The sequence below is a fragment of the Ammodytes marinus genome (genome assembly GCF_949987685.1).
Source record: "Ammodytes marinus genome assembly, chromosome: 14".
NCBI classification, from domain to species: domain Eukaryota; kingdom Metazoa; phylum Chordata; class Actinopteri; order Uranoscopiformes; family Ammodytidae; genus Ammodytes; species Ammodytes marinus.
In genome coordinates, this window is record NC_137218.1 from 9,342,410 (window position 1) to 9,356,696 (window position 14,287).

At 41.1% G+C, this 14,287-nt stretch overlaps 1 protein-coding gene across 1 annotated transcript in view; it reads left to right on the forward strand.

The window, feature by feature from the left end:
- Nucleotides 1–14,287, forward strand: part of fstl4 (follistatin-like 4) — a gene marked incomplete at both ends in the record, with an annotated part of 163,849 nt that overhangs the window by 41,058 nt on the left and 108,504 nt on the right. The window contains one exon of the mRNA XM_080041240.1: nucleotides 13,186–13,428. Coding sequence (XP_079897366.1) covers nucleotides 13,186–13,428 — 243 coding nt within the window. The remainder of the gene's footprint in view (nucleotides 1–13,185; nucleotides 13,429–14,287) is intronic.

The following is a 14,287-nucleotide window of genomic DNA, read 5'->3' on the forward strand; positions in this document are numbered from 1 at the left end:
TCTCACAACCTCAATACACATCTCACATCTCTTTATTTATTTTCGAGGGAACACTCTCTCTGTGAGCTCTTTCATAACCCCACTGAATTTCATAAAATCCTCACACCATAGTTGGCTTTGTGAAAAGGCAATGGAAAGTTACTTTTTACCTATACTTCTTCCCTCTTAAATTAGTCATTGTTTTCTCTTTGCATCACTGCAACATCCTCACCTCAGTTTAAAGAGAGCAAAATTCCTCCCTGCTTAATGGGATTAGTCTGATTAACTCCCCTTGTGGTATTGGGGCTGACTCATCGTTCATGTAATTGGATTTTTTTCTTCTTCTCCTCCTTCAACATTAAAACAGGCATACGGAGCAGACAGATGTAGAACAATCTGTGTAACTTAAGCAAAGTCGGTTAAATATACCAAGGCGTATTGGTGTATGTACGACACAATCCTTACGATCCACGCTCTTTATAATGTGTTTGGGCTTAAACATTGTGTGATTGCAAAATCGAAGGTTACGGCATTTTTAGTGCGGATAGAGATTTGTATTAGGCTAAAAAAGCTGTTTCTGCTTAAGGGTCCTTCAGTCTTAAGTGTGTAAAGCTGCAGGGAATTTAGTGTTCTGTGTCACATCAAGGAGTATATATTTGTAACAAAACACTAGCAAGGTAAGTGCAATACTACTTCTTGTTTATATAACGTCAAGTATATATGGACTTCAATCCAATACCATTACCGCCTGAATAGGGTAGGCTCAGTTTGATCTGCAAACATATTGGCAGAAAAATTGATAAATGTTTGAATAAATTAATACGATTGTGGCAAGCAGTTGGCAGGTGTAGTTAAAATAATATTCATAGTTCACTCTTGCGAGCACAAAGGCAAAAATCAATAGGGGATGCACTGCTATCTATATCTTCACTCATCTCGCACAAAGTAATTCAGCGTGCATACAGTATATCCTCCACTCCTTAAACAGCCTATCGGAGTGCAAAGCTTGAGATGAGGTGAAGTGAAAAGAAATGTGACTAATATTACCTGGTGGACGACCAGTGATTTTGAAATAAAAACACGGATCGTCTCATTTTTGGATCTTGTGTAAATCTCCCGTGTCTTCCAAGATGGAAGTCCCGTTGACTATACTAATCTTATGCAAATGGTTTGGTCTCAAACATGATGTATTTTTTAACCACAGATTCCTATCTATTTCATAATATAGATGTGAAATGTATCTAGAGTATACTTTATTCTGCCATAGAAGCTTTGAGAATGCCTTCAGTGAAAACTCCCAGACCCATGTCCCCAGGAAATCCTGAGGTTCTTGATGTCCTGTACCAATGATCAAGCCGATGCAGAATGATATATATGCAGATGATATAAAATAAAGGGTAAAAGTATCTATGGCATACGGTGTGCATCAAAACAGCTGACGTTAGTGTTTCCTGTTCAAGCCTGCACTTTGGCAGTGATGGCAAGTGTGTCATTGCATGTTGGTGTGCTGCACTGCCAGGATATGCCACAGCCCTGTTTAAAGAGTACCTATTATAGTTTTTGAATTTGATGACCTATAAACGTTGTTATAATGATTTATAGTCATGTTTAACCATACTTGCGTATCAAATAATGACGTACATGCATTAAGACGTATTCCCTGCTGACCGTCTGGGGTGTCTTTGCAGAGCACTAAACACTAGGGCAGCCGGTCGAGAAGTCACGTGATCAAATCGTTTCAGAATTTCCTGATATTCTTGTCATCACGAAAAGCGGATGTTTCCATCGCGCCTCGCACCACTGAAAGTGTTCCGGAAGGAAGGTAACCAATCACAACGGAGTGGGGTTTGCAGGGGGGGGGGGAGGGAGCGGAGAAGCAAAAGCTGAGTGTTGAGAGAGACTGCAGTGCGCGCTCAGATGAGAGGAAGAGTTTCCCGAAAATCTACATGGTTTTTTGTGGTGTGATTTGTGTCAGGTTGCTCTATAGCAGTTTTTAACAAGAAATTAAGACCAGAAAAGTAGTATAATAGGAGATCTTTAAGATCATTGTGAGCCTTCTATTGGACAGTCACTGTGGGGAGACATCAAACTTGGCAAGACATGATTTGAAACGAAGGCTTTTTAAAAGTGTGGACATCTGGGTGGTGGAGCGTGTAATGTGTTCTACTATGAAGGCCGTGTCTGACTAAAAATTGATTGCTTTGAAATTATTAAACCACAATGATCCATCTCGAACCCGAACCACGTAGTTGTAGTTTTGTAACTGAACCATTCTGTTGCTGTGATGTGCGGATATTGCAGAACTATTAGATAAAAGCCTGAAATAGCTTACAGCTGTGCTAAAGAGCTCCATTGATGAGAATCCTGTTGTGGCTAGTAACACACGCACACACACACACACACACACACACACACACACACACACACACACCCCCATTCCATTCTCCACAGTGTCTGGTACACTCTAGTCTAAACTAATAGACTAGCCTACTCTTCCTCTCCATCCACTCACTGTGAGACTGATATTAAACCTTTGCTACCTACATGTTTGCATATTCTATTTCCTATTTTTTTAACTGATGTCTATTGCTTTACTAAATGACTACTTGTCACACCTTAAGCTATATCATGCTCCATACTATCTTTCTTAATTTACCATATTAAACAATATTATTTTTTGCACCATATTTGACATCATAGTAAAGTACCAAATTCTATCATGTCTTATAATGTCTGATGTGCACTGTTACAGTAACGTAGACTTGTTGACTCTGCTGCTGTTAAACAAACCACTGTCTTGTGAAGTTTATATTCTTCTATCCTTTATTCTATTCTCATACGAATGAATGTCACTATCATAACAATATTGTAACGAATAATAGAGGCCAGCAGACAGACTTGTATGTTTTTGAATACTTTTGCAGATGTGTTTAGACTACCAGATAAGAAATTGAACAGGCCACATACAAGGCCACTTCACACTTTGCATTGACACAGACAAACTGAACTGAGCTGAGAACTGCTAAGTTGGTCTCTAAATGCCATTGACCGCGTGTTTTCAACACACGTCTGTTTGTTTGTTTTTTTCTTCTTTTTTTTATTGTTTGTTTTATTTTTTATTTTTATAATTTTCTGAAACAATAACTGTGTATCTAAATCCGAATCTGATGAAAATGGGGGCGGGACCTGATAAGCCTTTGGCTTCTTCCATCACCCTTCGGACAACACAAAGTAAGATGTATGAAGATATGAAAGAGAACATTGTGTATTGGTGGAATTGTCCGAAATAATAATAAATAAATAAATAAATAAATAAATAAATAAATAAATAAATAAATAAATAAATAAATAAATAAATAAATAAATAAATAAATACACCCCACGTTATTCCTTTATTTAACTTCCTCTTTCACTTATTTGCTCTTATGTGCGTCCTTGTGCTGCTGCAACTTCCTCCACTGGGGATCAATACAGGTTTATGTTATCTTATCTCAATATCTTGCCGCTCTAAATGAACTCAGAGGATTTAATTCGCAACAGCATTTCTGTGTGAACAACAGAGCATTAACAGCGGAAGCCTTCCCCTAATAGAGGAGGTAGCTTTTATACAAGGCGAGATGTTGCTTCTTGATCTTCTCTCTCTCTCTCTCACCTTCGCTCCTCACCTCAGTGGCCTCTCACCCTGCGGGGGCCATTAGTCATCCTGGCTGTGGGAGCAAGGCCATCGGGGGCGCTTGGTCTGTGTTCTCCCACAGCCCTGCAGTGAGGGGAGGTGCAGGTTTGGTGTCAGCAGAAACACACTCTATACTGTGGAGAGGTGTATAAATAGAGAGGAAAATAGTGCGAGGTGAGAGCAAGATGAGGCTGAGGATAAATCCAAGGGATTTAGATGTCGTGTAAATAGGGACAAGCTCAGAGGGACGATAACATGGGAAGGTTTTACAGCTACAGTATTGAAAAGAAATGGGTTTTTTTATAGTAGAAAACAAAAGAAAATTGCACGGACTGGAGCACAGCTTATTTCCTTTGTCCCAAACCCATAAATACTTTTGCAGACAAACAACTTGGATGAAAATTTAACTAATGTCTTGAATATCATATAGCTCCAAAGACTTGTGTATAGGACACAGGAGGGATCCCCCCCCTGTTTGAAACAGTTTCTATTTGTATGCTGCAGATTGAAGGGATTGTATTTTTTTCCCCAGGAGAGATTATATTCCCCTTTCCCCACACTCTCTCAAACACACACACACAAACAAACACACACACACACACACACACACACACACGCTTTGCTGAAATCTACAGCCAAAAAATACATTTGAGAGCTTATTTCGTCCTCGGCCCTGCTGGCATTAATGTGAAAATATGAGTGTGGCAGCTGAATAGGACGGATTCTCAGGCCCTACATTGCTGTAGCCTTAGTTGTAGCTGCTGCAGCAGCAGTGAAACTGCAACAAATAACACAGCAGACGATGTGGACCTGCTTCTCTGAGTCTGAGAAATAAATGGCAGGCTGCTATAGGTGCCTTTTTATTAAGTGCACTTCATGTAAACACGTAGCATACACCCTAGCATGCACACCGACACAAAGCCACTTAAGGCACTGAAAAGTAAACTAGAACTTTGATCCCTCTGGAATTGGAGCAGATGGTGTGCAACTAACACTTGTGTATACTTGTCAGTTGTTTTAATGAACAAAGCATGACACTCTGGTTAGTTTGTATTCAGTGTGAGTGTGGGTGACTGTTGTACAAATGTTTGGATCTATGAATATGGATGCAAAAACATAATCTAACATGCATCATACTACTAGCATAGCATGTAGTTAGTTAAGTCCTGAATACAATTAAAACGTATACAAAAAGTTATGATGGGATGAAATAAGCAGTCAGTGAAATTAGTGAGTAGGTAAAATGTACGTTTTTAAAGTCACTTTAATATTGAAAAATGTATAACCTAATCTGTAGAATGCCGACCACGTCGTAGGCCATGTGGTCCGATGTCACAATTAAAATAATTGTAATTGATCAAATGCCAATCTTGCGGGCACCCTTGATTTAGGCTTAGCTGGGCTTTCATATTGTTATACCAAACAATAATTGTTTCCAGCTTGTATTCTTATACTTAATTAGTAGGGAAAGGCCCATTGACTGCAAGCCCTGCCACCCCTTTCAGGATCATGTTGAGTCCCCATGGGTAGGGCACCCCACAGTGTGAAACGGATACCTGAACCAATGTGACCATGTGACTGACTGCTGCCTAGTGCTAATGCCAGATCACTCTGGTCTCACAGTAGTTTCCCCTCGTTGTCAAAGTGTTGTATTCCCAGATGATTCACCAGCTCTTTTAGCCTTTATGCGTCCTTAAATTAAGTTTGATTGCTGCTTTCAGTTTAATTTTCGTACCCTGTCATGCTCTCAAGTTGCCCAAAAGCAAACATTGTGCATCATAACAACATCCAAAAAATTCCCCCTCCTTAATTTCATGAAAATAGTTGATCTGTCTGTGCTAGTCTTGTAGTTCACAAAAACTATTTTTTTCTACATTCTTTTCAGCAAGTTCTTGGATTTAAGTGTTTTTTGCCGAACCTGAAAACTTTTTGGTGGATAGAAACAAATGAGTGAAAATGTGTATAAAATATTTCATGGCCAGCATGAATCATTGCAGAAGCACATGTTTTCTCTTCTGAGCCTACCCTGCATTGTGACTTAGCTTCTTGCCAATCACAAACAGAAAAATTACCCATAAACCCCCTAAAGAAATCCCCATATATCTGGTTTGTGGTGGATCATGTGGGAGCCCCCAGATAACAGCAGCAGGCTGGCTCTCCCAGGTCTCCCTTTCAAGAGAGCTGAGCCTCACAGATACTCAGGGATCAGAAGATCAATACAGGCCTATCAGCTGCACCAGCCCAGATGGGCCCACTGACATTTAGTGTGAGGCCCAGGCCCAATATCCCCGCTCTGTGGAGGCCCAGTCAGCCTTTCTCTTTGCCTTGCACCATTACATCGTGTCTCGAAGGGAATCTTGGTCCATCTCTCGAAGAAATTCCATATTAAGTGCAAATGGGATTTCTGTTCACACATTTTTTGGTTTTTATTTTTCTGTCTTTCACCTCTCTCAATCCTGCTTTGGTCCCTCTCTGTTTATTATCTTTGCCTTTTTCCTCAAGTAAAGGTGGAGTCAGCAGTTCTGGAGAACGCTTGTTGCCAAAATCACTTTTGACGGTCTTGTACCTGTACCTATCTGTACTGTGTGTGCACTGAATGTTTGTGGTGTTAATCCACAGCATCGTTTTAAGGGGTACATAAACAAAAGGGGCCCACCGTAGCTTGCAACATACCCATAGCCCAGGCTGTGTATTAAAACCTGATTTTTTTCATGGCACACACAATACGGACAGGTGGCCGGTCATGAGGAGATATTTACTGAGTTTGACAAAACGTGACTTTGACAGCAAGCTTCCTTCAGAATCGCTGACTCCGCCTTTAATTTACTTCCCATTTTCTTGGTGCCTTATAACACTCACATCATTGTTTTCCTTTATATTCTAGCTGACCAGCCTATACTTCACTTAAACAGATGTATCTAGCTACTTTCTAAATCTTAACTCAGCGGTGTCTTTAAATTAAACAGGCACACATGAGCAAATGAGTTGTACACTGCTGAAGAAATAAATTACCGAGCGTCTGCCAGCGGGGTGCCTTGTCATGCAGGAGCAATGTCGATGCAAAGTAAATTCCTTCCCTCCACTCTCCTCATTATCGAGGAAGTAACCACATTACATGTGTTCAAACACACAGTAGGACCTCATAAATGGCAGCCGGGACCAGCACTTCATTTTGCTTGATTGCTTCCACCATTTGCATCCTTCTTAATCAATAATCTGGGAGGGGCGGGGCAAGGGCAAGAGAAATATCAAGACACGAGAAGGAAAACAGAGTCCCCATGTGTTAATAAGGGACCTGACAGGTGTATCTAATCAGCTATGACTGCTTCCTTTGATCATTATCTGTGTCGCTTCAGAAATGAGTGAAGGTCAGTGATCATCAATCATTTTCACGTGTGTTAGTCCCTTACTGTGCGAAAATAATAGATCAAAAATCAATGGATTTGGCATGATCAGTAAAACTCCTAGATAACTTTGAGCTACTACTTCTATGTGACAGTAATTTGAAGCAAGTTAATTAAGGTGATATTGGGCTGTATACTGTTGACTGGAAAAGTTCAAATGGTGTGTGTGTCATCACGGCTAGCACAGTTAAGTTGTAAGCAATCATCTTGTGTGTACATGTCTGTATGCGTAAAGGCTTATTTTTGCTGTTGGGACTGAGTAGGTCAGAGCCTTTATGGTAGTCATTACAGTACATTATCACCATGCATTTATCATTTAAAGACCTACGCGAGTTGGCTGACTGAAATGGCTTCAGAGCTCATCCACTCAATGCAGTGAACACCAAGGTACTGGCTAACCTGCCATTAATAAAGAGGTCATGGGGCTAATTGGTAATTTGCGGCACTTAATGGAGAAAAATGGCTCTTACTTTATATAAAATGTAATTATCTTCCAAAGTTATCTAATGTAGTGGTGTCGCTGTAGTTGTCTTCCGTGTCCAGGGTGAGTCAGAAAGAGACAGAATGTTTCAAAGTCCGGTCTAGTGTCTGGTTGGCTCATTTGGTGTTGGGTCCTACTTTTACTCTGGACCAAAATATCTCAAATGTCAGATGATGAATCCTAAATAATGTGGTGCTACACTGAGTCTTCTTCTAGCGCCAGTGCCACCATCAGGTACTGTAGATAGTTTTGGGGGGAATGTCTTGACAACAGTTGGTTTGATTGCAACACATTTAGAGATAATAACTTCCACGATCACATCACTGTTTCTCTAGTGCCATCCTCAGGTGAACATTTCACCTTGTTGTTTTGGTTCATGACAAAAACTAAAAACCCCAAAACGAAAGATATTTCAATCAATTTATCTATTTCATTTTATATTATTATATTTGTTTTCTTGTGGTGGTGGGTGAACGTGACATCGCCTTATAGTTTTTGCCCTAAGAAAAACTTGCAGACAGTTGACTTTGATGGATTTTTTTGTTCGATTGGATCTATCGTCAATTCTTGTCATACAAAAATAGAGCTCAAAACATGCGGCTCACAATATATATCTGCAATACATTCTATCTTTGGTTATTTGTATTACAATTTTGATTTGCTCAAAATCAGTTTGGGTACAATGCAGCAAAATGGACAGAGTTTGTCCTTATCTTTGTGTATGCCACAGCATATTTCACCTACCACCAAGGGCTGCTGTTGTCCATTGATATTCCGGCTCAGCGTGCATGTCAGAAGCGCTTTGTCCGACTGCGCGGCACAGGGGAGACAGTGTTTGACGGCGCGTCTCTGAATTTAATTATCTACAGCTGCTTCAGAGCAAATAGAAGGATCTGTAGGCTCAGCAGATGTGACAAAAGCTGTTTCCTGCGCTGGGAAAAAAAACACATATACATAAGCCCATGTACTTCATACACATGGACACTATATAACTATTATCCCACGAGCGAAATTAAAAGTTGACACAAAGGCACTTTTGGGGGCTGAACTTACATCTTACAAAAAGCTGTCTTCTGGCAAAGAATGGCCACTCTTTGTTTCTGTAAATGTCATACACTTTTATCCTGAAGGGTTTGGGACTAGAGCTTTCTGTGCTCTTGGTGGATCAGGACGGTTTATAATATGGTTGGGCTGTAGGCAGAGAGTCCCACATCAGCAGTGCAAATGTTCTTCCAGTCTAATTAGTAAGAGGCTCGGCAGTGTCCTTCTGTCTCTCTCTCTCTCTGAGGAGAATGTATTAAAAACAACAAGCTCCCCCTCTGATGAGCTGGATTAAACACAAAATAAATAAAAGTTTGTTGCGATCGGCTTTTAAATGTTAAAGGGATTTAAAGAGCTTGAGAGTCTAGCCTCAGGTATTAATATATTACGGCCTATGTTAGTTGCTCAATAGAGAGAGGGTTTAGACATTAGTGCTTTGCTGCCAAAGTGAAGTGACACATATTGACTCTCTTTTCCTGTCTGCCTGTGTGTGCGTGTGTGCGTGTGTGCGTGTGTGTGTGTGTGTGTGTGTGTGTGTGTGTGTGCGCGCGCGCGCAGAGTCCTTTATGCGATCGGTGGTGTACAATGCATATCCGATAGCTTGCAAACAGATTGTATGCCTCCCTCTCAATTCCTATTACCAATGGCCTCAACACAATGATACAGTGAGGGCTTTAGACTGACAAGATTGCAGCGTCTCCCGTCAAATGAAGAGCAGGCAGACAGTATGCTTTCATCCACTCACACTTGCATAGAAAGGAAATGAAAGGGGGGGGTATTGTTATCTTTGTGTGTCGAAAAGTGTCAGCAAGATAAAGGCGAAATGGTACAAACACAATCCCCTCATGTTTCCCTGTGCAATTGTCAACAGTGTTCCTGGCAAAAAATGTCCTGCAAAATCTGATTATTACAGTGGACAATGCCCAGTTAATTCCCTTTGGTTGCCCAGCAGAGCTTAGCAACCAAAGACGGAGTAGAGTCTACACATGTCCAGCAAAAAGAAAAGAGAGAAAAAAACAGAGGATGCAATGAAGAATAAAAGGAATAGCCTGGAAACCGGATGGCCAGCGTGGCATTGTGTTGGCACAGCTGAGCGTCTGATCTTGTAAGAGGCGTTTTCTAAGCACTGCGCCCGCAGTTTAGACGGGCCCGGATTATCAAATGACACTTTTAGCCTCTTAGCCATGCCACAACTGAAGCTAACATGGTCCAAGAGAACGCCGGACAAAGGGCTTACAGCGAGCGCTAGGACTTAGCTAAATGTCAGACTAGTTTTCGCATTGTCGACGCAACTTTCACGCTGCTATTGTTTTCCGTTGTTTGAGCGCCCAGCCGTTCATGTACTCTTTTCTCTGAGCAGAATGGTGAGAGGGCGAGTAGGGCTGATGGAGTGAAAGGAGAGAGGGCAGGGAGGGAGGGAGAGAGAGAAAAAACAAGAGAAACAACCACCAGCGGGTATAACGGCTGTCGGACGGTTGATGCTAAGCGTTTAATCTCCGACGCTGAGAGAATACAAACCATCTTGTAATCGTCCCCTGACCTTGACATGAGCAGCAAGGTCGCGGGGGAGCCGGGCCTACTTTGCATTTCCCACCGATGTTTGGCCGAGACATGTAGAACAATTAGTAAACTAAAAAGGAATTGAGTCCGTCTTCACTTTACTTCTTCTCCCCGCCCCTCCTCTCCCCCTCGTGGTATAGGCACCTGGCACACACCTCCTCCTCTAGCAGAGTCCTGATACGTAATAATGATAAAGTGGAAGACAGTGCTATCAAGTCAAGTTAGACAACGCATACCTGTGCTGTGTGTTTTTTCCCCCCAAGTGTATGGCTGCAACTATTGATTGACTAGTCTCTTGATTTATTTTCTTTGAATGCATTAAACTTTTTTCTGTAAAATCTTTTTAATAGTGAATAGTGCTCATTTGTCTTCAAAAGTCTTGTCTTGTCCGACTAACAGTTCAAAAACCCAAAGATATCCATTTTACAACGATATGACACTTTAACGACAGAAATGTAGCTTCTGAAGCCTGATCCAGAAACTGTTTGGCTTTTTTGCTTGATAAATGACTTAAACACTTGTAATATGGTTGTCAGTCAATCATTGATCGGCCAGTTGATAGGTGGTCATTCTGTAAGCACTGTCTGCAGTTGTTTTTGACAATGTGCACATGTTCGCAAGCACAAATGTTGTGTATTAGACAGTGACTGATCACAAGAGTGTATGCTTGCCTGCATACTGACACCTCAAAGTGAGTAGGAGGGTGCCAGTATATAGTGTGTGTGTGTGTGTGTGTGTGTGTGTGTGTGTGTGTGTGTGTGTGTGTGTGTGTGTGTGTGTGTGTGTGTGTGTGTGTGTGTGTGTGTGTGTGTGTGTGTGTGTGTGTGTGTGTGTGTGTGTGTGTGTGTGTGTGTGTGTGTGTGTGTATGTGTGTCTTCTAATCGCCCTGAAAACTCCTTGATGTAATTAAGGGACTTTTGTATTCCGATAACAGCGCATTACCTCTATTATTCAATATGCTGAGAGTAGAGATATGATTATACTCGAGGAAAATTAAATTTCTGTTTTCAACAGTTTGATTATAAGTGCCTGTACTGGGCTATTTTAAGTTAAGCCAATGCGGTTTTAGCTGTTATCCCAAAGAGGGATAATGGAACTGACCCCTTCTCAGCATCTTAACCTGACTCAGCCATAAAACAGCATCAACACAATGGCTTAAAAGTCCCGTTGGGATGGGTACTCATTCCCTTGTACTGGTGAAATGGCCTTTACAGTGTCCAGTAACTTAGGAGGCTGTTGTATGTGCTTACTTCCTTAGTTTAGCAGTTTGCTGAACAATGATTTAATTTTCACCATCAATAGTGTCATGTTGCCTCTACCTTGAAATCAAGTTTATTCACATAGAGCAATTTGTTTCTCACATTGCTGCAGCCATCAGTCTAACCCTCTTTATTCACTCTGGTTTCTGTGGTAAATAAGTGAGCCTGTAAACATCAAAGGTAACAACATTTAAAAAAAGAAGAAACTGTGCTAAAACTCTACTGGGTCAGTCAGCGGCCAAGCTCGCTTTAATAACAAAACTGTAAGTTATTTTTGTTTGATATCAGAACTGTACATTATGAAGAATAAACACCAAGCTAATGTCCTTTGATTGCTGTAGTCCTCAAAGTGTAATACAATGTTTTATTATTTTTATTTTTATTATACAAATGACGTATTCTGTAACAGCATACACATTGTTAGGGAGCTCAGGGGGTTAAGAAGGATAAGGACTTTAATGGGTGAATGTATGGGTCTAATGAAAGGTCTAAAGAAAATTAAATGTTTTAATGTGCATGCTACCTTAAATCATAATCAAATACAGTCTGAACTGGAGCTGCCACTCTGACAATGAATTCACCCCATGTACAAGTTTTTCCTGTTTGCTCATATTTATTTAACTTTTATACGATGCTGTAAACTCCACAAAGGTTTTCATTTCAATTTTTTATGTCTAGGTTATTACCGTTGGCATTTGCCAGACGGGCTCGAGAGGAACCAAATTGCCTGCTTGTACCTGCTTGAGCATAGCTTTTAGTGTGATAACCCCCCGAGGCACTTGGGCCTATAAATCCAGCCCTCAGATCACAACAAGAGACGGGGGTCCCTGGTCAAGCTCAGCGAGTCAGGAAAGATCAATCCAAGGTGGAGCGTCTGGCTGGATCAGCAGCTTTTTGACTTGCTTAAAGTGCAAATAGATTAGCCAGCAGAGTGTCCTATGCAGCGAGTGGTGATGATGGGAATGCCTGCGTGTGCATTAGTGCCTGTGTGTTTGCTGTGTTTGCTGTATGTGTGTGTGTGTGTGTGTGTGTGCGCGCACATGTGCGTTGTCCAGGGCTAGAGTACAGTCCAAAGAAAAAGTAGCTCTACTTCTGTGTGCTTTGAGTGTACCTTCACGCTCAGCTATGCATATATTTGGGTTGACATGTTTGGGTTGACATGTTTGTGAGAATGGGTGCTGAGTTAATTAGGACACCTGGCTGTTTGATTTATATGACTTCATATTGTTTTTGAAAAAAAAAAGTGTCTCCTTGTTAGCACCGTCTTATAACTCATTGTTATTGTTGGATTGAAGGTGTTCGTCTGGAGGTTTACACTTTTTCTATTCCTGAAGCATCCTGCACACCTGGTGTTGTATACAGGGTTTTAATTAGATGGATAGACTGACAGTCCCAGACAGACAGATAAGAACTCTTTGCTTTTGCTTTATTGTACTCGCATATGTCATCCAGTATTTGTTTTAATCGGGTACAGTGAATGTAAAAATATACTGCAGGTATCAAATAGGGGAAATATGCTTGATATAAATCAACAATGATGCAATACAGACAGTGGAAATGTATTCATGCATTATGCAAATGCCGCTGATGTCTATCTCCTACCTGGCTCATGAAGAGAGAGAGAGAGAGAGAGAGAGAGAAAGAGAGAGAGAGAGAGAGAGAGAGAGAGAGAGAGAGAGATACATTCTTAGCACAAAAGTAAAACTGTGGAGAAATAAATTTTCTTTTTCTTTCTTCCATTTCATTTCTTGCCTCCTTGAATAAACCTCTTTGTGTTCTCTCCCCCAGCCCTCTCTGACCCAGATGGAGACCCCTGTCGGAGGACCTACTGTGGCCGGGGCAGACAGTGTGTGCTGATGGCAGAGACGGGCCGGGCAGAGTGCGTGTGTCAGGAGAAATGCCGGCCCTCCTTCGTGCCGGTGTGCGGCTCCGACGGCCGGTTCTACGAGAACCACTGCGAGGTTTACCGCACCGCCTGCCTGGAGCGGAGGCGCATCTACGTGGTGCACAGCAAGGACTGCTTCTTCAAAGGTAACCCCCTTGACTGTGCCATTGAACAGTTCTCTTCAAAATATGTCTCTCAACATTCAATTCCATCATTGCATTGTTAATTTATTTTTAGTTATGCTGTTATCTCAAAATGAATGTGAGGGGCTTATTGATTGAAGTGTTGCATATAGCAGTTTTAATCTTGTGTTACATAATTTTTATTCAAAAGTGGACTTTCGATTAATTAGTTCATATTTATGCATTTTTTTGCTACAAAAATATTCTAACAAAAAATCTAATGCATTTGATGATTGATTAAATGATCTAGGAAAAATAGTTGATTTTAAATCTCAGGAACTTGTTTAATCTCCAGACATAAGACGATAAGCGTTCGCACACATCATTTAGGCTAGTATATTTGTTACCATACAAAAAGAACACAGTGATTTGCAGAGGCTGTTTGTCTATGGTGTGCCTCACTACGCGTGGCACATGTGAACACATTTGATGCTTTTTGTAAGTGAGAATTTTAAACCTGTGTGAGGCAGACTTCTGAGCAACTTGAAGGCTGCAGCGGGGGCTTTGACTTCAGTTCGATGTTTAAACATTTAAACCGAAACAGAGACGTACAGACAAACAAAACGATTGTTTTGTTACGCGATGCCGCCGTCAAAGCCTTGTCACCAGTATCAGTCACTTTTTGCAACCACGCTGTTTGCTGTCAGACACCTATTCAATCAAGATGAAAGAAGGAAATCATTTGTAGTTTGGGAGCTGAAGGCTGTGGCTCAGGGTCAAGTCTTTTTATTTTTTTTCCAGGGAAACGATAGCGCTGACACTGGCACTCAGAAAGTTAGCGTTTTTCATCAGGTGCTTTATTTATCTCTATTGTGTGCCCTGC